The 24,594-nt window shown below is 38.6% G+C and overlaps 2 protein-coding genes across 5 annotated transcripts in view; both read left to right on the forward strand.

Moving 5' to 3' along the window:
- The window catches only part of TOPAZ1 (testis and ovary specific TOPAZ 1), a gene marked incomplete at both ends in the record, with an annotated part of 68,564 nt that extends 66,269 nt beyond the window's left edge, over window positions 1–2,295 (forward strand). The window contains 1 exon segment of the mRNA XM_081246193.1: window positions 2,076–2,295. Within this exon segment, the coding sequence (XP_081102319.1) occupies window positions 2,076–2,295 (220 nt within the window).
- A 1,888-nt stretch (window positions 2,296–4,183) lies between these two features.
- Window positions 4,184–24,594, forward strand: part of TCAIM (T cell activation inhibitor, mitochondrial) — a 37,305-nt gene continuing 16,894 nt past the window's right edge. The window contains exons 1-5 of one of the 4 annotated variants that reach the window (XM_081245621.1): window positions 4,184–4,364; window positions 10,559–10,631; window positions 11,922–12,057; window positions 14,998–15,151; window positions 18,317–18,569. In XM_081245621.1, the coding sequence (XP_081101747.1) occupies window positions 10,603–10,631; window positions 11,922–12,057; window positions 14,998–15,151; window positions 18,317–18,569 (572 nt within the window). In that variant the 5' untranslated portion in view covers window positions 4,184–4,364; window positions 10,559–10,602. The other 3 variants (XM_081245623.1, XM_081245620.1, XM_081245622.1) reach the window with 3 other exon arrangements.

A 24,594-nucleotide genomic window follows, 5' to 3' on the forward strand; every position in this document is an offset into this window, starting at 1 on the left:
AAGTCAGCCTGCCATAGTTTCACGGATCCTGGCATAAGACACAAGACCTCCTGGGTTGGAGACAGGACTTTATTACTCGTGGCACAGCAAGCAGCATGATTATCTGCATATTTGTATCTCTTCCTCTTGCTCCCAAGTCCCACACTTGGGCCCAGATGGATACCTGCACATGCAGTGGGTTCCATTACATGAGAGGAATCCTGAACTTAGGAACCCTAATCATTTATAATGGGTAATAAACATACCTGCCCCTTTGCTCTTCAGATGGAAACGCTACCTCCACCTTGTAAGGCTGTAAGCAAACCTGTCTTTTGTTCCTGAAGGAGAAACTATCTTTGTCTTTCAAGGTTGTCCACTATATTAAACATCCTTGAAATCTGGAACAAGGGGTAATCAGTGTCTCTGCTCTCAGAACTTCCAGAAATGCAAGGGACCATGAAAATTGATATCTAACAATCTAGTGTCCAAAGTTGTGCATCATTTCTGCTCTATTTATTGGAGATAAACAAGTCATTCAATCCAGCCTACACTTAAGGGGAGGAGAATTTATTTTAGGTCCACCTTTTTTTTTAAAACCCACTAAAATTAGCTTTTTTGTTAATTTTAGTGGGTTTAAAAAATTAACAAAATTTATTAATTTTGTTAATTTTCCTGAGGGCCTTCTGTTTACAACTATGCACTACAGTTGCATGAGGCATTTGGGCTCTCCATCATCTTAATGAGGGTTTGGTTTTCTCATAACTTTCCATTCCCCACATATGCAGTCTGTGTATTCATTATTGAATTTTTGGGGTATTTGTGATGCCAGCACATAACTAGTGACATGCCTGGATCTTCTATTTTGTCCTAACCAATATTGTTTTCTCCATTACTGTTATCATACCAAGCCCTGCTTTGTTACATTAACCTCTGAGAGAGTTTTTATTCATCTTAAGACTTTCAAAAACTGCATATAGTTAGTGTATGCCCAGTCTACCAGATTTCAGGCACCAATCCTAAGCTAGAATGTACTAGAAGCGGCCTGACCAATCTTTGCTCTCTATGATCACTGATTCCTGTTCAAAGTGGAAGTCCTTACTCCCACCACTCTGTGGACCACACTGTTGTGCTAACACAGGTAGGCTCATACTCGGGCCTTGCTGCTGAGCCTTATAGGTGCCCAGAGCAGGATGCAGTGAACACAGAGAAAAAGTGATGCCTAATAACAGCTACATCTCTATTTTATATACTTCTTACGCCCTATCCCATAGGAGAAATAGCCATAAGGTATGAGTTTTATGAAATTTGGTGACTGTTAGAAAAGTTATTTTAAAATTCCATCACTTTAGTGAAGTACCTTAAATCAGGACTGAAAATAACTTAGTAGAAATTTATTCAGATATGAATATACTATAAATATTATAGTATACTATAATATACTATAATACTATATTATAGTATATATATACTATATAATATACTATATTATAGTATATATATACCATATAATATACTATAATATTACACTATAAAAATTTAGTATAAAGGCATACAGCTACAATTTCTGTTACCATATGTGAGCTACAAATTAAGTATATGCTTATAATTTAAAATAGCCATATCAAGGTAAAACACATGAATGTTAGTAACTCCAAACTCGATTAAATTTAATATTTTTTATGCATTATAATGAATAATTATACAGTTATTAATTTGAAAATACAAAGAGAGAGGTTATTAGTTGTGTTCTAGATCAGTGTTTCCAAACTGTGGGTTGTGGCCCATTTGTGTAGTGAAATCAATTTAGGGGGTTGCAACCATTTTATTTTAAAAAATGAAACAATAGAAAATAGGGTCATAAGGGTAAGTCTTGTTTTGTGAAACTTTTCAGTTTTTATGTATGCAGGTATATATTGGGTCACAATATAAAATGTCTATTACTGTGTGTCATGGTCAAACAAGTTTGAAAGCCACTGTAAGAATATAGTAAAAAGACTGTCATAGCTTAGAACCAATAAATGTAAATTACTATCTTTTGAAGAAACTATATAGCTTCTTTTTAGAGTTTCTGACTTTGTGAGGTGTTCACTTTGTAGATGTGAAGAAAACAAATCTTGGAGCAAGGATGAATATCAAGCTGCAGTGGAAAGATTAATTATGGCTGCTCGTATATCAGATCCAAAGCTCTTCATTAAGCACATGACCGTCAATGTTAATAAGGAACAGGTTTATAGTTTGGAACATTATTCTGCCCTGAAATGGTTGAAAGAGAATATGAAGTGGGCTGGAAAGGTTTGGCTTTTCAGTAACCATTAGTTATTAAAGGCTTTTTTTTTTAAGTTCAAGTAATCATTGTTGAAAATAAAAGGCAATAAAAATAAAGACAGTTTTCACTATACTCAGCTTTTGCTCTTTATTGATTTATAGTACGTCAGTAGTTTTCAAACACTAAAAATTTTGTTTGAGGTATGCAATTTATAACAGTTTTACCCATACTGCAAATGATTTTTCAAATTACTTTTTGACGTCTCTTTAATTTAGGTAAATCTAAGTATGGTGAATCCCAATTTATTCTGAAATCCAAACAATGAAAAATCAAAAACTGAGTATTGTGCAGCATTTAATAAGAGGGAGACATGAAGGGGAAAATATTCAAGCAGGTGTCTGGAGCTTTCAGAACAACCTTTAGGGTTATGAAGTAGATTTGGTGAGCACTCAGCCCAGTCTCTAAAGCCTATTGTATATTTGTAATATAGAATAGTAAAATAATACTGGAAAATGACTCAAAACACTAAAATTCCAGAGTACCTTCTGAGTTATACCAGAAATTTTAAATTATTCTCTAAAGTTTTCCTTTAGTGTATCTTAAAATAGTATGTGTATCTTGAAAATTTGTAATTTATGTACATTACATTAGGTATGACTAAAGAAATCAGTATTTTAAACAAATATACCAGAACCTATCCAAACAAGACTTGTACCTTTCAAGCCGCCTTAGGAAGTTTAAGCTCCTTTTCTGAAGCCATCTGCAGAATCTGTAGCAGTCATTCTCCAAGGTGGTCATCCTCAATCCTTAATTTGACACTTTAGATTTGATACTTTAAACCATAATTTAAATCATTTAGAGAAAATGTCTGAGTAAGGGGAGTAATAAAAGAGTAGGTGGTGACTAGGGGGGCTGAAAGTATTTCTTAAAGGAGTTCCCAAAATATGGTAATGGCAGCATCACTGGAATGTCTATAACCTCACAAGAATAAAAAAGTTAAAACCTAGCACTTAGCAGAATGCCTTACTATGATAAAATGTGGAATGAATACTCTCGTGAATGGGATATGGGAAGTAAGGCATAAGTAGACATCAAGAAAGAGGCCCAGTTCTCTAGTATGAACAAATTGGGTGACTAACTGCCATTACTGAAATTCAGCACCTAAGAAATAAATTGGGTTCGGAGATTACCACCATCAGTTTGAAGTGCCTTTGAAGACAAGTGAAGAACGGATAAGTGGGCAATTATAACTTTATGCTGGTGGCAAGGATGTATTTGAAAGGATGAAGATGCGAAAGATGATAAATTAAGCTTTTAGGAAAAATGGGATTGGATGGAACGGACCACAAATTGACCAGATGGTTTCTAATGAATGATAAGTCAAGAACCCTTAGGGCTGGAACAAAGGGAGGTTGGTTGGTTGGTTGGTTGGTTTTGTTTTTTTGGTATTCTGCGGGTATTTTTTGGTTTTGGGGTTTTTTTTCCCCCCACCTCGGTCAACGGTGCTAAAAGGTAGGAAAGGAGCGGTTATTTTATTTGTCTTACTCCATCTGTGGCAGTTTATGGAAATAACCAAAGTCATAGAAGCGAAATACAGCTAACAGTAAAAACCCCAAGCTGATAGTGGAGAATTCCTTAAGGGCCAAAGTCAAAAGGAAAATGCAAACCGGAGAAAATAGTTTTAATTAGCTATATTTATGTAAAGAAAGCCAAAGGCTATACTCAGTAAGACCTTTAAAATCTGGAAGTCTCAAGCGACAGTCGTCCTAAGGCTTCAGAGCCGAACGCTCTGCGGACTGATCCGCCGAGCCAGCCTCCTCCCCTCCCAGGCGCCGGGGGCTGGGCCTCCCCGGGCCGGGGAGGAAAGCTGGGCTGGCGCGGAAAGCGGGGCCGGCGCATGCGCACGCTCGGTCGCCCTTCTTTCCTTGCCCTCCCCACCAACCCTCGGTCCAGGCCCGGCCACCTGCCGCCCAGTCATTTTCCGACTCGCTCCCGCCTAGTCCATCCTATCCCTTAGCGCTCATTCGCGCCTCCTAAAGCTTTCAGCTGAGTGCGCGGAGCCCGCTCCGGGCCGGACTGTAAGAAGACGGAGGAACAGGAGCTTCCACGCTGCGAGAAGGTGGGCGGTCACCTAGTTGCTGACGTCAGGGTGGGGCTGAGAACCGCTAGGGTTTTAAGCCGCGTCCTGGGGCTGTGCGCAGGCGCCCCAGAGAGGAAGACCTGGCACGCTTCAGCCAATGAGAACGCGTCCTGCGGCCCGGCCCAGAGCCCGGACTCCTCTCCAGCAAGCCTCCGCGGCAGGCGCTGACGGACGGGTGGAGCAGTACGCGCCCAGCTGAGATTTCTAGGGTGGGGACTCAGAGAGCACCGCGGGTAGGAGCCTGTCAGAGCCTGTCGTCAGGTAGGGCGAGAGCGGGCGGGAGCGCCGGCCCGGCGGCGCGCGCTTGTTGGCCGGGCTGGCGCCCCGGTGCGCATGCGCTCCTGCCTGGCCCAGCGCACTCCTGCAGAGCCCTGCGAGAGGTTCGACCGTCCTTCCTCCTGGTACCTGGTGGGAGGTGGAGCAGGTAGGAGGGAGCCCTCGCGGCGGACCCTTGCCAGAACTGTAAGGAGCAGGACAGGAGGGGCTCCATTTGTGCTTTCAGGCTGCTCGGGGCAGAAGCGGGTGGACAGCGATCAGAGTTGCCTTAGCTCGACGTGCTAACTTTTGAACCCAGGCAGTGCCGGGATCGGAGTACCCGCATAGTATCTGTTTTAACTTGTTTTGAAATGAGAAACGTGAGACGATTTAGGTTTTGTTTCCGACTATCATATTTCCCCGAAGTCTTTGACTTATCCTAGGATATGGTTATGATTCAAATCTCATAGCAAAAGATTTACAAAAGGAAGCTTTAAAAGCCTTGATACTTTGCTTTGCTGCAATTTATTAACTTATCTAAAGGGCTTCCTGCTTTTTCCCTTCCCTAAGAAGTGTTAAACCGAAGAGCAGTGAAATGTTGCCTGCTTTTATCTCTCCTTGATAGAACAAACTACTTTTTAAAACCTTACAAGATAGTTACTAAGGAAAGTCACAGTTTAAATGAGAGTAGCCTGAAAATATTAACTCTGTTCAAATAAGTTACTAGGACCTCTGTGTGGCAAACGTGGTTTCTATCGAATGTAATTTAAACAAAACTTCTTAGACTACCCATAATTTGGCTTTTCCACCAATTTAGATATCTCTTTCTACCCAGTTTGATCTGAAACTGCCTAGAAGATTTAATGCCTCACTTTAAACAGCACAGGACTTACCTGGTGGCGCAGTAGTTAAGAATCCGCCAGCCAATGCAGGGGACATGGGTTCGAGCCCTGGTCCGGGAAGGTCCCACATGCTGCGGAGCAACAGGCTGTGCGCCACAATTACTGAGCTTTCCCTGACAGTGTCATGTTCACTTAAATTTGCCTTGAATTGGCCTAGATCAGCGCCGTCCAATAGAAATACAATATGAGCCACAAAAATTTAAATTTTTCTGGTAGTAAATCACAAAAGATCAGGTCGTGTTTTGCTTTTAAAAAAGCAAAAAGAAACAAGTGAAATTAATAAATTATCATTTCAACATCTAATCAGGATTAAAAATTATTAATGGGATACTTTGCATTTTCTTCATACTAAATCTTTAAAATCCAATGGGTACTTTACACTTAAAACACGTCTCAGTTTACAGTAGCTACATGTGCTAGGGGCTCCCTTATTAGGCAGCACAAGTCTAGATTCGAATTCTCTTTACTGCAGTGTGAACCTTTTTAGGAAATAGCCAACTCACCAAAAAAAAAAAAGCAGGCAGAAAATACCTAACTTTTAACCTATAGTAGCCTAATTTTTTTTTAAGTTCTTTCTAAATCTAGAAACCATGATTTAATGTTCAGACTTGTATTTGAGAACATTTTATTTTCATTGGGAGAATCTCTTGTCACACTTCCAAGTATTAATGTCCTTTTTTAGTCATTGCTCAATACTAAGTTTAATTATACCCTATGACTACAGAGTGAACAATGAATGAATTAATTTTCTGGGCAACTGAAGACCCGGACTTTTAAATACAGAAACTTTTTTTTTTTGCTTTATTTTTGACAGAATCACTTCTAAAACATGCTCCATAATTCTCTGCATGACATACTTTATGCTCCATGTTTGAAAGTCACTGAGGATACAGTCCCTAATTTTTGCAGCTTTGCTGTGAGTGACTCTTTGGAGACTAATTCTGAAGTAACTCTTAAGACGAATCCTGTAAGTTTCTTTCTTGGCTAAATCAGCTTTTCCTAACAACTTTTTTTTTGTGGCCTGGCCACATGGCTTGTAGTATCTTAGTTCCCCAACCAGGGATGGAACCCGCGCCCTCTGCAGTGGAAGCACCGAGTCCTAACCACTGGACTGCCAGGGAAATCCATCCTAACAATTCTTATTTATAGATGTTTAGATGTGTACATTTCTAAACAGTGTAACTTGGCTGCCTGCCTCTCAAATTCTTCGTGAATCAAATTGGAGACAGCCAGTCTTTTCTAAATCAACTTCCAAAAATTTTATTGTCTTTTTAGTGTGCTTTAACTTCTATTTCAAATCAGTGATCATGACAATTCCTTTTCACTGTCTTATTTGTTTTGATGTCTTGCTTTGGAAATGGAGAGTAGAGTATGACTTGGATCACCTACATTGCACATCAGATGGAGACATTGTGATTTCATGAACTTCTAAGATACTGCTGCAACAGACCATTAAAACAGGTTACATCATTGTTGCAATGGTAGGCCTAAGTGCTTTCCATTGTTCAGTACTTCTGACTTTTCAAGGCTTCTTATAGCATCATTTGATGCTGAAAAGGATGATGGTTAGAACTTGGCTGCATATTATTTTCATCTATTGCCCATTCATATTCTTGGTTGATCATATGCCCCTCGAGTATTATTCCTCATTTCTGACCCAAGTTTTAGCTCATTTATTAGTATCTTTGCAGTTAAGTGGCATAAATTTTCTTACTAATATTAAAAATGAAATGTCATTGTGTGTGAATGTGAGGGGCTGTTTTCTTCTTGTGCTAGATTGGGATCACAGTCCAGGGCTGTCACTGGACAGATTTCCCAGGGCCAGGGGCCTGTCTTAAATACTGAATGAACAACACGTATTCCTGCTCTATTCCTTTTCATTGTTTAATTTTGTATGCTAAAAGCACTGATTTTTTTTTTTAAGAGCATACTTCGCGTGCTCACTGTAAATAAACTAGGAAATAAAAAAAAGTAAAGGGCTTCCTATCCTACCACCTAAAGAGAGCCAGTGCTGGATTGGATATGTATATTCTTCTGGTCTCTTCTTTGCAAGCTTGGAGGCTTGTACCTGTTCTATCTTAACTAAGTCGAGATTGTTCAGTTACTTCATAATGACGTTTAGTGAGAATTCAGTCGGTCATGGGCAGCGCTGAAACTTTAGTCAAAATGGTTCTTTCTTCCTCATTGTATCTCCATTTAATCTCAGAAATTTTCCAAGTGGTAGGAGTATTTCTGGTATCCGTATTTGTCTTAAACAAAATAGCAAGGTGAATGGTTAAATAAAAATCACGTTTTTAAACATTTAAATGAATACCTATAAACACATTCTGTATCCAAGAGGGTCTTGCCACATCAGTCAACCAGAAAATAAATGGAAGCACCCACTGTTGTTTGCAAATGCACTTTTTAAATAGGTAATTCTTGATTTGTCTTTTAAATACACCTATTATCCTGTTAATGGCAGTTTTGCTTCATTACCTTGGTTCAGATATATTAACTGCATTATGAAAAAAATTTTTAAACTTTTTAATTCTTAAGATTTGACAGGGGCTTCCCTGGTGGCGCAGTGGTTGAGAGTCAGCCCTTGCCGATGCAGGGGACACGGGTTCATGCCCCGGCCCGGGAGGATCCCACATGCCGCGGAGCGGCTGGGCCCGTGAGCCATGGCCGCTGAGCCTGCGCGTCCGGAGCCTGTGCTCCGCAACAGGAGAGGCCACAACAGTGAGAGGCCCGCGTACCGCAAAAAAAAAAAAAAGGTTTGACAGAATAGGACTTGAGCCACGTGGTGGTGGCTCAAATACACTCTTCCACAGGCTCAGAGCTTCATAAGCGGGGGGAAGAAAGGATTTTTTACCTGGTGATTATCGTGTGAATAATATGGCCTTTCAAGACAGGTTGCTCATAGAATTTTTAAAATCACTTGGTCAGTTGACATGGAGACTATAGTATAGTTGAAATTCTTGCTGAAGCTCCAAATTATTGGAAAAGTCCATGTGATTCAAATCATGTTCCCCCTTTTATCTGCTTAACCTTTTAAAAAAATAAGCTTTATTTTTTGGAGCAGTTTTAGGTTCACAGCAAAACTGACCAAAGTACAAGAGTTCCCACATACCCCCTCCCCACACACAGCCTCCCACACCTGAGTTGTACATTTGTTACAATCAATGAACTTAAATCGACGCTTCATTCTTGCCCGAAGTCCATAGTTTACATTAAGGTTCACTCTTGGTGTTGTACATTCCATGGGTTTGGACAAATGTATAATGACATGTACCTACTATTGTAGTAGTATTATACAGAGTAGTTTCACTGTGCTAAAAATCCTCTGTGCTCCACCTATTCATCCCTCCCTCTCCTCCAACCCCTGGTAACCACTGATCTTTTTACTATCACCATAGTTTTGCCTTTTCCAGAATGTCATAGAGCTGGAATCATACAGTATATAATCTCTCCAGATTGGCTTCTTTTGCTGAGTAATATACATTTAAATTTCCTCAATGTCTCTTCATGGCTTGATAGCTCATTTCTTTTTGGCAATGAATAATATTCAATTGGCCGGATGTACTACAGTTTATCCACTCACCTACTGAAGGATATCTTGGTTGCTTCCAAGTTTTGGCAATTAAGAATAAAGCCACAATAAACATCCGTGTGCAGGTTTGTGTGTAGACAAGTTTTCAATTCATTTGGGTAAATACTAAAGAGGGTAGTTGCTGGATCATATGGTAAGAGTATGTTTAGTTTTGTAAGAAAGCCCCAAACTGTCTTCCAAAGTGGCTGTATCATTTTGCATTCCCACTAGCAATGAACGAGAGTTCCTGTTGCTCCACATCCTCACCAGCATTTGGTGTTGTCAGTGTTTTGGATTTGGCCATTATAATAGGTGTGTTGCAGTATCTCATAGTTTTAATTTGCATTTCCCTGGTGACCTATGATGTGGAGCGTATTTTCATATGCTTATTTACCATCTGTATATCTTCTTGCAGGAGGTGTCTGTTCAGGTGTTTGGCCCATTTTTTAAATCAGGTTGTCCATTTTCTTATTGTTGAGTTTTAAATGTTTTTTGTGCATTTTGGATAACAGTCCTTTGTCAGATATGTGTATCTTTTACAAATATTTTCTCCCAGTCTGTGGCTTGTCCTCTTGTTCTCTCTACATTGTCTTTTGCAGAGCAAAATTTTTAATTTTAATGAAATTCAGCATATCAGTTATTTTCCTTCGTGGATCATGTGTCTGGTGTTGTATCTAAAAAGTCACTGACATATCTTAGGTCATCTAGGTTTTCTCCTAGGTACTCTTCTAGGAATTTTATAGTATTTTTGTTTTACATTTAGGTCTTTGATCCATTTTGAGTTAACTTTTGTGAAGGGTGTAAGGTCTGTGACTAGATTAATATTTTTGCATGTAGATGTCCAGTTGTTCCTGTACCATTTGTTGAAAAGATTATTGTTGCTCCATAGTATTGCCTTTGCTCCTTTGTCAAAGATAAGTTGGCTATATTTTTGTAGGTCTATTTCTGGGCTCTCTATTCTGTCCCATTGATCTATTTGTCTGTTCTTTCACCAGTACCACACTGTCTTGATTACTGTAACTTTACAGTAAGTCTTGAAGTCCAGTAGTGTCAGTCCTCCAACTTTATTCTTCGGTATTGAGTTGGCTATTCTGAGTCTTTTGCCTCTACATATAAACTTTAGAATGAGTTTGTTGATTTCCATAAAATAACTTACTGAGATTTTGATTGGGATTGCATTGAATCTGTAGATCAAGTGGGAAAGAACTGACATCTTGACAATATCAAGTCTTCCTATCCATGAACATGGAATATCTCTCCATTTATTTAATTCTTCTTTGATTTCTTTCATCAGAATTTTACAGTTTTCCTCATATAGATCTTGTACACATTTTGTCAGATTTATAACTAAGTATTTCGTTTTGGGGGGTGCTTATGTAAATGGTAATGTGTTTTTAATTTCAAATTCCACTTGTTCATTACTGGTATCTGCTTAACTTTTTAAGTGATTAATGGATGCCTGGAAGTTGACCTACATATATATTCAGAAATGTTTTGCCACCTGAGACCCGTGAGGAGGTAAGCTTTGTGGTTCCATTTGTTATTAGTATTTGTGGGGGTGGAGGGGTGTGGAATCTGTTAGGTGTTTAGCTAATTTCAATTTATTATAATTTATCAAATTCTAACTATTTTGTGGATAATATAGTGGAGGGCAGGGATTAAAAAAGAAACAAAATTCATTTGAACATCCAGGTCCATTCTCCCAAGAGTCCATTCAGAGTAGAAGGTGAAAAGAATACCATCTTTCAAAATAGTTCAGTGTGAAAAGTTTAAGAGGAAAAAAAGATAAAGTTTGTCTTTAGCACAGTTCTTATTACCATGTTGCCCTCAAGTCTATTGCCGTCATATAGAAAACCACATTACATTTAAATTGTACAGTAAGGTCATTTGACTATTGTATTTGCTATTTATGTAGTAAATAGTAGATAGTCTAAACCCTATCTACTTCAAGAAAGGATTTAAGGAGTTCAGTAAAATTTAATTGGCACAGTAATAGTCATATATAGGGTAATCAAAATGGAGACCAGATACCCTCTAGAGAAAGATCATTTGTTAAAAAAATAGAACTGATGAGACAATTATTCAAACATCAAATTTCATTCTGGCTTCTTGGTAGCCAACTCAAAAGAGATAAATAAAGTGTTTATTTGGCTCAAAGTATATAACCAAAATAAAATTGGATCTGTTCCATAAAAATGACATGTGAAGTTTTAGATTTCTAAAACATATTTGGCAATAATTAATACTTTTAATTAACTATTATGTACATGAATATCTCAGTAAATAGTCATTGTTAAAAGGAATGTCTTGGGACTTCCCTGGTGGCGGAGTGGTTAAGAATCCACCTGCCAATGCAGGGGACACGGGTTCAATCCCTGGTCCGGGAAGATCCCACATGCCACGGGGCAACTAAGCCCGCATGCCGCAACCACTGAGCCCGTGCGCCGCAACTACTGAAGCCCACTTGCGCTCTAGGGCCCGCGCGCTGCAACTACTGAGCCTGTGTACTCTGGAGCCTGTGCACCACAACGAAAGATCCCGCGTGCCACAACTAAGACCCAATGCAGCCAAAAAAAAGTCAAGAATAAATTTTAAAAAAAGAAAAAGAAAAGAACTCATGTGGCACTCACTGCTTTCAAAACTTTTGTAGATTTCAGAACACCCACAAGATTTTACCCTTTGGTTTCTGTCTTATTTCTATGGTGTCTTCCACACACAAGAATCTTAATGCTGCTGTCACTTTATACATGGGGCATTTGTGTCCATGTCAGTGCTCTGGTGAATAATAAATCCATATCTTTTAAAAAGGTTATGTCCAGGAAAGATATTTCCATACTGGTTTCTCTGCTCGAGAGCTTTATCAGGAGGTGAAGCAGTCAATGCCTTGAGGCCATTCTATTTTGCTGTACATCCAGATTTCTTTGGACAGCACCCCAGGGAAAGGGTAAACAATTACTTTTTTACCTTTTAACGTTTAGTCTTTGTTTCTGTTTAGTTTATTTACCTTTGCTACAGTATAATACAGAGAGTTCTATAAATTGGGGTTGTTTTGTCATGGTAGAATAATCAGTGCTTTGAACTATAGATACTGAAAATTGAAACAAACTATTGTTTTATTTTAATGAAAGCTGTCATGTTTTATGCAGGCAATAAAGATATCATGTAAACTCCTTAGAGTATTAGTAATCATTTTCTGTACCAGGTTTGAAGGTAAAATTGAGGGTTTGAAGGAAAATTTAAGGGCTCTGATACCCTGATCAGTCCTTTTTTTTAAGGTTGGTGCAAGGAGAGTTTTTCAGTGCCCAAATAGTTTTTCCTTATGTTGCATGCTGCTGGCCCACTTCCCTGTATCATCAGTTAATGTCTGCTCAAGGAATACAAACTCATGATGAACTTAGTTAGGAAGGCCACTATTTTTTAATGTTAGATAATATATTGCAAAGCCAGATGCTATGGAATAATTTCATTGGTTCCTTTTATCTTCCTTAACACTGACACCTGGTTGAACATGAAAAGGAATTTAAAACTCTTGAAAATTAGAACATTATTGTGTTGCTTTTCCCCCTTTTTTGGGGGTGGGGGGGCATGCCTTGTGGCTTGCACTATCTTAGTTCCCCAACTAAGCAAGGAGTCCTAACCACTGGACCACCAGGGAATTCCCTGTATTGCTTTTTTCTACTTGCCATGGAAAATAAATCAGTTTTGCTTCTTTGCTTTAGGAAAATATTCTGTTTATGATAGTTGATATATATATATATAGGCTATTCGAAGTCAGATCCTTTTTAAGTAATTAGTAAATTGAATCAACAGAGAAATACTACCTTGGAGATGTAATAATTTAATACAAATTATTGGGGATGTCATAAATTAATACAGTTTAATTTAATGTTTAATAATTTAAAGTTTTTAAATCCAACGTGTGAGGAAAAATTAAGCTTAGTACTAGGTGACTGGTTTCCCTCCTCTACCAGTGTACCTTTTTTTTTTTTTTTTTTTTTTGTGGTACGCGGGCCTCTCACTGTTGGCAGCCTCTCCCGTTGCGGAGCACAGGCTCCGGACGCGCAGGCTCAGCGGCCATGGCTCACGGGCCCAGCCGCTCCGCAGCATGTGGGATCTTCCCGGACCGGGGCACGAACCCGTGTCCCCTGCATCAGCAGGTGGACTCTCAACCACTGCGCCACCAGGGAAGCCCCCCTTTTTTTTGCTAAAACTTCTGTGTGCTATAAAAGGTGAACTCAGCAGGCTTGGGTTGCTTTGTTGCAAAGAAATGCCTGGCTTCAGTACTGGCCCTTCACTGCCTCCTGGGAGATGAGCTCTGAGCCCCTGGGATATCCTTGCCTGATAAGAATGCTTTTGTATGCCGGGGCCTTGGGCCACACCAGATAGTTTATGCTAACAATGTATTTTATGGTGAATGCCTGTTTTCTCATGTCTGAGGCCCTCTGGGGAGGCTGGAGACTGAATAGCTATGGTCAGTCATGTGGGCATGTAGTGCCCCAGTAAAAGCCCTGGCCCCCAAGGCTTGGATGAGCTTCCTTGGTTGGCAGCACTTCTCATGTGTTGTCACACATCCTTGCTGGGGGCTTAAGCACTGTCTGTACAACTCCCCTGGGAGAGAACAACTGGAACCTTGCACTTGGTCCCTACGGTACTCCACCTTACATGCCTTTTCCCTTTGCTGATGTTAATCTGTATCCTTTTGCTGTTATAAACTGTAACTGTGAGTATAACAGCTTTTCTGAGTTCTGTAAATCCTTCTAGTGAATCATCAAACCCCCAACACAGTATAGCTGAGAGTGGTATATTGTAATAAATTCAACAAACAAAAACAAACTGTTCCTAATTTCAGATCACACTGTGTTTCTGAAAAGAGACCTATAGGGATAAGAAGCACAGTTATTATTTATGCCATTTCTTGGAGCTCTTCCCTCACTAAAAGACATTTCTTTTTTCACTTAACAATACATCCTAGAGATCACTCTGTGTACATTCCTAAATACCGTCTGTGTCATATTCTTTCCCTTTTTTTTCCTTTTGGCTGTGTAGCACTCCATTGAATGAAGATACCATAATTCAACCAATCTCTGAAAGGGCATTTTAAGAGCCCTTTATGTATAGAGAAATTAGCTCTTTGCTATGAAATAACTTGCAAATTGAGGAATTCCCTGGTGGTCCAGTGCTTAGGACTTGGTGCTTTCACTGCGGTGGGCCTGGGTTCAATCCCTGGTCGGGGAAGTAAGATCCCACAAAATGCACAGGGTGGCCGAAAAAGAAAAAGAAAAGAAAGAACTTGCACATATTTTCTTCTACTCGGTTTTTATCTGTAGACTGCTTAGTGTGTGTGTCTGTGTGTGTGTGTGTGTGTGTGTGTGTGTGTGTGGTTTTTTATGTGTTCTTAAGTTTTTAATGGAAGTATAGTTGATTTACAATGTGTTAATTTCTGCTGTACAGCACAGTGATTGTTATACATATATATGTATTTATATTCTTTTCCATTATGGTTCATCACAGGATATTGAATATAGTTCCCTGTGCTATATTAAGTTTTTAAATTTGTTTATGTAATTGAATTTATCAATTATTCATTACCTGGGATATTCAGTCATAGTTAGGCTTTTTTCACGTCTAAGTTATAAAGAAGCTCAGCCATGTTTTCTTCTAGTACTTATGTGGCCACATTTTTTTTACATCTCATCCCTATGGAGTTACATGTTGTGAGGTGTGGATCCAATTTTATCCTGTACTGAGGAGCTATGAAATCCCACCATTTTTTAATACTAAATTCTTAAATACACTCAATAATGTGTTTAAAAGGCCGGGATATAATTTCTGATGTTTCCTTGTTCTAGTTTGTGTATAAATGCCTCTTAATATTTTTTTCCAGGAAGTCAATGAAAATTCTCTTAAGAGATTAAGTGCCTACTTAGAAAACCTCCAGAAACCAGGCTTCAAGTCTTTGAAACCAACCCAGCTTATGTTTTATGTAAGAGAAACAGACCAGAACTCCTCTGATGGCCAGGAACACTTCAGCACTTCCGGTACGTTTCTTATTTCTCATGTGTCCCTTGCAGGCTTAGTGTGATGTGTCAAATCTGTCTAACGTTGCTAGAAGACCTTCGGATTGAAGCCTTGTCATAGAAAATAATATCATTTAATTGCATGTTTTCCTGGAGTTAGATTCTGTTCCTGGTTGCATGTGTTTGATGAGCCATTTTTTATGTTTAAACTTTTCTGACTAGAAAACTGAAGGGTTCCTATTTCTTCCCTTCCTATTTCAGTACTGTTTTAAGTATTAAATGTCTATATAACAATTTATATCTTTAAAAAATATAGCCTACATCCTCTAATTTAGTCCTCAAAGTACCCTGTGAGGAAGGTAGAATGTGCCCAATTGTAACTTAGTAATGTCCCAGGACCATGGAGACAGAATAGGGGTCTTGAGCCCTTTAACTCTAGCCTCATGCTGTTTCTAAAATCTGATCAGTCCTCATGTACAGCCTCTTTTATCCTTTGTCACTGCTTTAACCATGATCCAGTGATCCTTTAAACTAAGGATGAATGTGGGTCTGTCCATCCTTTCATGATCCTTGAGGAAATAACTATTTTTAGAATGAACTTTAAAGCAGTTTAAAGATTTACTAAGAGCTTTCTGTGAACTAATGCTAAAACAAATAGCTGTCGTCAGCTCTGGCTGAGTAAAGAGAAAAATCCTCTACTTTCAGTTAATGGTTAACTCTGAACCATTTATTAAATAAAAATAGATTATAAAAAATAAATTAGGGCTTTCCTGGTGGCACAGTGGTTGAGAGTCCGCCTGCCAATGCAGGGGACGCGGGTTCGTGCCCCGGTCCGAGAAGATCCTACATGCCGTGGAGCGGCTGGACCCGTGGGCCATGGCCACTGGGCCTGCGCATCCGGAGCCTGTGCTCCGCAGCAGGAGAGGCTGCAACAGTGAGAGGCCCGCGTACCGCAAAAACAAACAAACAAACAAACAAAATTATTAAAAACAAATAAATTAAAAATGGGAGAAAACATACAGCATAAGTGACAAAAAGATAATGTTAGTATATAAGTAGTTCTTAGGAGTCAAAAAGAAAACAGAGCAGCCTGGTTGCAAAAATGGGCAAACACAATGTCTCGGCAGTTCAGGAAATAATACACATATATAGCCAATAAAATACAAAAACGTTTAGCCTCAGTAATCAAATGCAAACCAAATTAATTAGGTAATATTTTCCAATAAAGGATATATGCAATCTGGTACAGGCATTCCACACTATATAGCAGCCCTTACCTTGGATTAAACAATTAATGGAATTGATAAATTAAGAGAGAAACTGAGATTTATTCCTTGACTTACCTCTTCTGAGGATAAACTATTTTTTCCTAACCTCAAATGCAAGAATTTGCATTTTCCTTTCCTCTTTTACTGACTAGAATAATTTTCCTACCAGTATTTCTCACTTTACCATCAATGATTCAATGAAAAAAATCTTTCTTAGTTTGCATGTTCTACATTTTGTAAATCTATGTGGCAGGCATAGTAGGTATCTGAGAATGATTTACATTGCAATGACTTTCATCCGTGGCAAAGACAAGAAAACACATTTCGGCCTTCTGTGGAATGGTGAAAAATTAAAAACAACTTTTATAGTCATCAGTTTTGGAAGTGTTAAATAAATTGTGCTACATTGATTATGTGGATTAGTATAGAGCTACTAAAAAGAAAGAGAATGATGTATACATACAGATAATGGAAGAGTCACCAAGGTTAAATAACAAAAGCAAGTTCAAAGTAATAGATCCAGAATGGTGCAGTTTATATGTTAAAAAGGAACAGTTCACACTGTGGGTGTGTGTTTGTGCAAACACATAAGCGTATATATCATATATAACATACACACAAAGCACATAGAAAAGGTCTAGAGCAGTGCTGTCCAAGAGAACTTTCTGCAGAGATGTACTGTTCCGTATGAGCGCGGTCTGGTACAGCTGGCACTAGCCCCATGTGGCTACTGAGCACTTGAAGTGGGGCTAGTATGACCAGGAACTGAATTTTAAATTTTATTTAATTTCAATCAATTTAATTTTACCAATAAATAGCCACATACGGCTAGTAGCTACCATATTAGGCAGTGCAGGTCTAAATGCTTGTGTACCTAAATGTTAATAGGGTTACATCTAGTGAAAGTGTAAGGTTGTATGCCTGTCAACAGGAGACTTTTACTTTGTATATATAATTTTACAAGAAGGATGTACTTATATAACACTTCTATAATTTTCAAAACCAATTTTAAAAATTTTTCCAAAGAAAGAAAAAAGAGTCAGCATGTTATAATGGGGAAAATGCTTGGCTTGGTGGCAGCTTAGATTTCAGCCCTCACTTCACACTTCTTAACCTCCTTGAACCTCTGCATCTTCACATTTGAAAAGAGAGATAATAATGGCACTGGTGAGAGTGTTCATTGAAAAGTTATGTAAATTCACCTAGCGCCATGTTTAATACCCAATAAAGGTGCAGGGGAACCAGTAGATTTCCTACTGTTGACGTAAGTTAGATTACTACCCTGAGCCCAGTGACTACTTGCATTAAAGTCAGATTGTGAAGTGCTAACTTTTAAAAACTTAGGGAACTTTGAGTCACTTCTGAAAATATTGTCCCTAGCTAGTTGGATGGGGGAGTATGAGGACAGTCTCTTTCAACCATAGAGAAAATTTGAGATGGGTTTCTGTGACCCCTGAGACTGGATTGGCCCCCCTCCTTGAACCACTGTCGCAGGGCAGCCTGCCCCACCCTCCCCCTACCTCCACCCTCCCCCTTCTCTTTAGTGCTGGACACCCTCTCTGGTGGACACTTGCTCATAGGAGAGCTTTTCCATCCCTTAGACTGTAGAGACCAAATTTATGAACAGCATTGAAAATACTTTCAATCCCCTTCTTGGGCTGGGGTGGGTTTGGTCACTGGCACCAAACTAGAAACGGGAGCTGATTGAGGACTTCATGAAGATGGAGGTAGTGTGGTACAGTTTTGGAGAAGGGATGTAGTTTTCCATTTACAGATGATTTTCCAATAGGATGAATTTTAATCAGTAATGGAGTGTTTTAAAGATTTTGATTCTATAAATGTTGTATGAAAAGAAATGTTTTTCAAGTAAAGCAAATAATCATCTGTATTAACTGTTTGGGGGAATTATATTCTCTAGGATTTCGAGCAGTCAAATTTACTTTGCACACCAGAGATCTGCTAAGCACAGTGTTATATATTCTCAACTCCTGCAGTTTATCTATTGAACATGTCCAAAGCTTGAATACTAATGTGCACTCCCAGCCTCTCAAAGAGGCGAAAAGGATATCTGACAGGCCCATCAAATGGGACAAGTCTTACTACTCCTTTACTGGATTCAAGGACCCTGATGAAGACCTTGAGCAAGTCTGGAGAATGGAAACAACCCTAACGTATGTAAGAGTTTTTATTTAACTAAACTAATTTGTAGTTAGTAGCCCCCACTCGCCTCGACTAGAGAAAAGCCCGCATGCAGCAACGAATACCCAACGCAGCCAAAAATAAAACAAAAAACAAAAAACATGAGCTAGAAGAGAGGGTCTCAGCCTTGCATGCACTGGGATCAAGCCCATGAAACTTCTGCTTATACCCATTGCTCTAATTATCTCACAGTGTGTCCAGATGAACAAAAACTTGGGAATGTCTGACCTACCTTTTGGTATAGAAAAGAAGTGGGATTGGGTAAGTCAAGGCATAAAAGCAACAATGAGAGTTGTTGGACTTAAAGTCAAGAGGTTTTAGAATAACATATTAAAGAAATTCAGGGGCTCCCCTGGTGGCGCAGTGGTTGAGAGTCCGCCTGCCAATGCAGGGGACACGGGTTCGTGCCCCGGTCCGGGAGGATCCCATATGCCACAGAACGGCTGGGCCCGTGAGCCATGGCCGCTGAGCCTGAGCGTCCGGAGCCTGAGCGTCCGGAGCCTGTGCTCCGCAACGGGAGAGGCCGCAACAGTGAGAGCCCCGCGTACCGCAAAAAAAAAAAAAAGAAAGAAATTCAGCAATTAGTCTGTGGTTCAGTTGAGTGTTTCACAGGGTACAATTTTGGTCTGGAGCTAGATGTGTAGCCATCATGAAAAGATTGTCCCAGGGACCCAGAACTCACAGTTAGTCAGCTGGTGAACAATGAAAACAGACTGGAACTGGGAAAAGCTAATTCACCAAGATAAGTGCTATTCCACTGGTTCCTTGTCCAAGCTGAGTATTTATAATTTCCTTATTTGTATGTAGTTCATCCAATAAAATTCTTCAGTCTTTAATAAAAGTAGACACTCTTACATTATATTATATTACATGTTACTAGATAATGCATTTTTAAGAGTAGGGAACATGTTTTAATCATCTTTCTACTAATCTGCTTTGTAGATTCATAAAACCCAACCAGCATTTTTATTTCACTGAATTAAAGAATTGTTGAAAAAGTGTGAATGTGAAGTGCTGGAGGCTGGGTGTGGAGAACTCAAGGTTTAATATGGAAATGTAAAGTAGTTTAATACAGATGGTAGCAGAAGAAGTGACTCAGCGATGAATGTAGAGGACCATTTTTTTAAAAACAGTGCCTCTGTTAGTTTCAATAGTGTTGACTTAAAAGTATCTGCTGTTTTTAGCAAGAGATAAATTGTCTTAAGGAAATTTTCTGAGTGTACATGAGTTGTGTTACTATGAATTCTTCATTTCCTCCAGAGGGATACTTTGTTTTAAATTCAAGCTCTCATGTTGACAGTTACCAGCACAAGCTCAAAACATGTCATTTTGATTTGTCTTCTCTTAAAGAAGATAGCAACATAAATTAAATAGACCACTGTTTTAGAAATTGAAATCAGTGGAAATATAACTGTCTAATTTATTGATCATTATTATCCAAATTCAGTTGTCAATAGCTATGTATTTTGTCAAACAATGAAGTAAACCCATTCATAGCCAGATAGAACCTTTGTTTTCTTAGGTTTGACAAATGAAATTAACAACAATAAAGCATTACATGTTTTAGCCTTGTTTATAAGAGAGATCTTGCATTCGCTTTAAAACTGTGATTTAAAATTAATATTGAATTATCCTAAATGAAACAGACAGTATTTAGAGTTGCTTACAAAAGAGCTGGAATAGGGCTGTGGCTGGTTCTTGGTGTAATACTGTTTCATATCTTTTACTTCCATATATTTTTCTTGGGCTAGAGAATATTGAGAGTTGACTGGTATCACCTTAAATCTTCCTACTCAAAGCTTCTCTTCTAAAATCAACTGGTTAGAGATTTCTGTTTTGTTTAGTTTTTGATGCTTGTATCGGAGGTGCTTGGGTTATATTTCTTGAACGTTGATATGTTAGTGACTTACCTGAACCAGATCATCACACCTCATAGAGTTTGAGTTTAGCTTATTAGGTATAATTTTAGAGCAGAGGGTCCAGGCTGGGTAGGAAAGGAGAGGACAGCTCTACACTGAAAAAAGGCAAGAAAAGGAATACATACTGCTCTTTGGGCCCTTTGGGTAAATTACAGTATAGACTAAATGCCGCAAAAAAAAATCTGTTGCCTTTACCAGCATGCTTTAGAGGGCCGATGCCCCGGTTACGACAGTTGTATGAATTTGGAAGATTTCATATCTCTTATTTCCATACCCTAACCTGGTCTCCCTGGTCCAGTGTGTTCACACAGGCCCAGCACCCCTTTCCAATCTTGACCTTTTCCCAAATATGGATGTTGCCCAGTTTGCAGGAACCCTGATGAGGGTTTGTTCAAGGTTTTGTCTTATGTTAGTTTTTCCCAGTAACGATTCCAGGAGTTTATGTCATCAAAGCCAGAGTGGTGTTTGTATCAGTTTCTTGTTTCAGTTATTAATTTTTTATTTGGCCACGCCACGTGGGACGTGGAATCTTAGTTCCCCAACCAGGGATCGAACCCAAGCCCCCTGCATTGGAAGTGTGGAGTCTTAACCACCGGACTGCCAGAGAAGTCCTAATTTTTTTAATTTGTTATTATTTTGCAAATAATTATAAAATTGTTGAACCATTTGAGAGGTTTCAAACCATATGAATGGAGGAGTGACTGTCCCATAGTCAGGAGATTTAGGGGCTGTAACTCGGACAAAACTTATTCACCACCATGGTCATTTTGGCCATATATGGTTTGTTTTTATTTTCATTCTTGTATTGTTTACCTCATCTTTATTATATATGTAGTTATAGGAGAGGACGCATAAGGAGCACATGCTGAATTATACAGTTCAGAGAGAACATAAAAATAATTCTGCAAATTTACATCCAGCTGATCTTCACCTGGTTTACAAATTGCATTCACCTGATCAAAATTTAATCTTGAAAGCATGTTATTTCTAATATTTCAGAATGTAATGATAAAAAGAGAAAATATAACAGTTTTATTTAGTGTAAACTTTCAAATAATTTTCCTTATGTTTCCGCAGAGACATGCAGGCTTAAATAAAACACAGAAATTATGAAAATAAATTAGTTGAGTTTTTAAAAACACAACATAGAAGAATTATCAGGTCATAAAAGCTCCATTTAATCATTTTCTTCTTATATCTGGCAGTTACATTTCAATCTACATTTTAGGACATGCTGTGTAATTTTGTATTTCTCAGCAAATTGTGCTTTATCTTATTGTAAAATCACTTTATAGTGATAAAAATGCTGTAATTAAATGTCTAATATGTAAGGTTTTCTAATTATATACTATAATAAAAAGAATATGCCAGCCTAACAAAAATTACAAAATGCTACTTTGTGTTGTAGCTTTTAGTATTTCCATATTTTACATATATTCTCTGATTATCAAATAATTTTATAACTAAACTGTATTGCATTTATAGAATTTGTGTTTGCAAGGAGACAACAGGATCCATTTGTATCTAAACAGAATTATCCCATATGTAATGTCTATCCCACTGAAAAAAACACATCATTGAACTATAGAAAGACCATTGAAATGCTACTCTGTTAACTACTGAGATATTAGTAAATGTCAGACTTCCATTTTTTTCTATTTGAAGTTTGCACACAAAGTTTTATTTCACTTTCATTGTCTAAGCTCTGAATCCTCTTAGTGTCCACAAAATGCCACATTGGACAATTACAATATTGGAATTATTTCTGTAGGATATTTGTAAATGCTATAATCATGCTTTAACTCATATCATACACTTATTCAGTCTTCTCCTTATTTATAGGCTAAGTCATTGTTTTTCAAATTATAAGTCATAACTTTAGTCTCTGTAACCTCCTTTAATCGGGAATGGTTCCTCAGTGTTTTCTTGTCTTGCATTACCTTGCTGTTATTTTGTAGAATGTCCCTCAATTTGAGTGTTTTGAGTTTATCTGGTATTTCTCATAATTAGAGTCAGGTTATTCATATTTGGCAGGAATACCCAGCAAGTGAAGTGTGTTGTTTCCAATGTTATATAGGAGGCATATGATGTTGATTATCCCATTACTAGTGATATTAACTTGGATCATGTGATTAAGGTGGTGTCTCCCAGTTTTTTCCCCAGTAAAGGAACTATTTTTCCCTTCAGTTAGTTTCTTTTGAGGAGATGCTTAGGCCTATGTAAATATCCTTTGAACACTGAGTTTTTACCCCTTAGCTCTAGTGCTCATTGATGATTTTTGCCTGAATCACATATTATGATGATGGTTGCCAAATGGCAATTTTCTAACTTTATCATCCCTTCAAGCCGGCTCCTATGTCCCCATCATTCTTTGAGAACTCTCTTACTTCCTGGTTCACCAAGGTGTTCCAGGCTCATCTGGACTTTCCCTGGCCCAGTGTTTGATTGAACCATTTTGCCGAGAAGCTCTGGTTCTTTTTAGGAGGGAATGATTTTTAGAAACCAAGATCTGGGTGGTGCATGTCTCAATTGCTACTGAACTTCTCAGTGGCCAGAGCTAGGATACATGTATCTTTGTCTTTATATCTATAGATAGATCTAATATCTACATAGATAGATAGATAGATAGATAGATAGATAGATAGAAAGAAAGAAAATGCCATGTGTAGAACCTTGATTTTTATCTCAGTGTTTAGACACAAAACACAAAAATTGTTAAACTAGATCAGTTAAATTTTATACACTAAATGTAAGAATTCCAACAATCAGGTCATGAATATATAATCGTAATGTTATATTTCATTCTACAGTTTAAGACATTTGGTCCACAAACCCAACATAGTATGCCATTTGGTAATTCATTTGTCAAAAAATCACCCTTTCTATTAAATGATTTAAAGTAAATTGATTAACAGGTATGAGTTAATAAATGACGAAAAGGTTGAAAAATTGTAATAGCTAATAATCGTGATATAAAGTAAGATATTATTTTCTTATTTCTCACACAGAAAGCAGAAATAAAATCACTACCAGTATTCTTAAAGGGGGAGTAGGAAGAATTATTAATGACTGCACACATTTAGTGAGTCAAAAAAATGTGGAATATAGGGAATTCCCTGACGGTCCAGTGGTTAGGGCTCCGAGCTTCCACTGCAGGGGGCACAGGTTCAGTCCTTGTACCAGAACTAAGATCTCTGCAAGCCCCTCCACATGGCCAGAAAAAAAAAAGGAACATCTTTAGTTAGAGGAAAAGGTCCTAATTCCTTACGCCAATGTGCAAGACCTTTATAATCTCACACACACACACACACACACATACATGCCTCTCCAGTCTCATCTCACACCCCCCTCCCTCTAGGCATCGTGTGATCTGGGCACGTTGGTTCATCTTGTACTTCCCTGTGCACTGGTGTGGTTGGCATGCCCTTCCCTTTCACTAATCTGCCTGGAAAAATCTGGTCCATCTCTCAGGTTCAGGTCACATATCACCTGCTCTATAGAACCTTCCAGGCAGAATTAGTTAATTCTTCCTCTGTTCTAGAAGCTCATATATTCCCTTCCAGTTGCTTCTCTCTCTATTCCTTACTAGATGTATCTTCCTTATATTCCCAACACAACACACTGTTAGGCTTTCAGGATAAATATTTGATGCATGCATAATGATTTAATTGGTTCTGAGAGTTTCAGTTTGATTACTATTATTATTTTTGCGGCTGCGCTGTGCAGCGTGCAGGATGGTTGTTCCCCGACCAGGGATAGGACCCAGTGTCCCCTGCAGTGGAAGCAGGAGTCCTAACCAATGGACCACCAGGGAATTCCCTGAACTTGATTATTTTTAAAATGTTTTTAGATCACAACATCTCAAACCTTTAAAGTGACTTAATAATTAAGGAACCTTAAAAAGGTTTATTTGGCAAGCACTTTTGAGATGGACATATGAGCCCTTCTGCAGAGTTATCCTAACACCTGACCATCAGTCACTGACAGGTGTCCCACAGGGGGTTTCAGGTGGCCTGGGGATGGGGTGCTTTAGACCATTTTTCTCCTAACGCCCTGGAGCTCTCTCTTGCACGGCTGT

This window comes from Mesoplodon bidens (genome assembly GCF_964165515.1).
Source record: "Mesoplodon bidens genome assembly, chromosome: 10".
NCBI lineage: Eukaryota > Metazoa > Chordata > Mammalia > Artiodactyla > Ziphiidae > Mesoplodon > Mesoplodon bidens.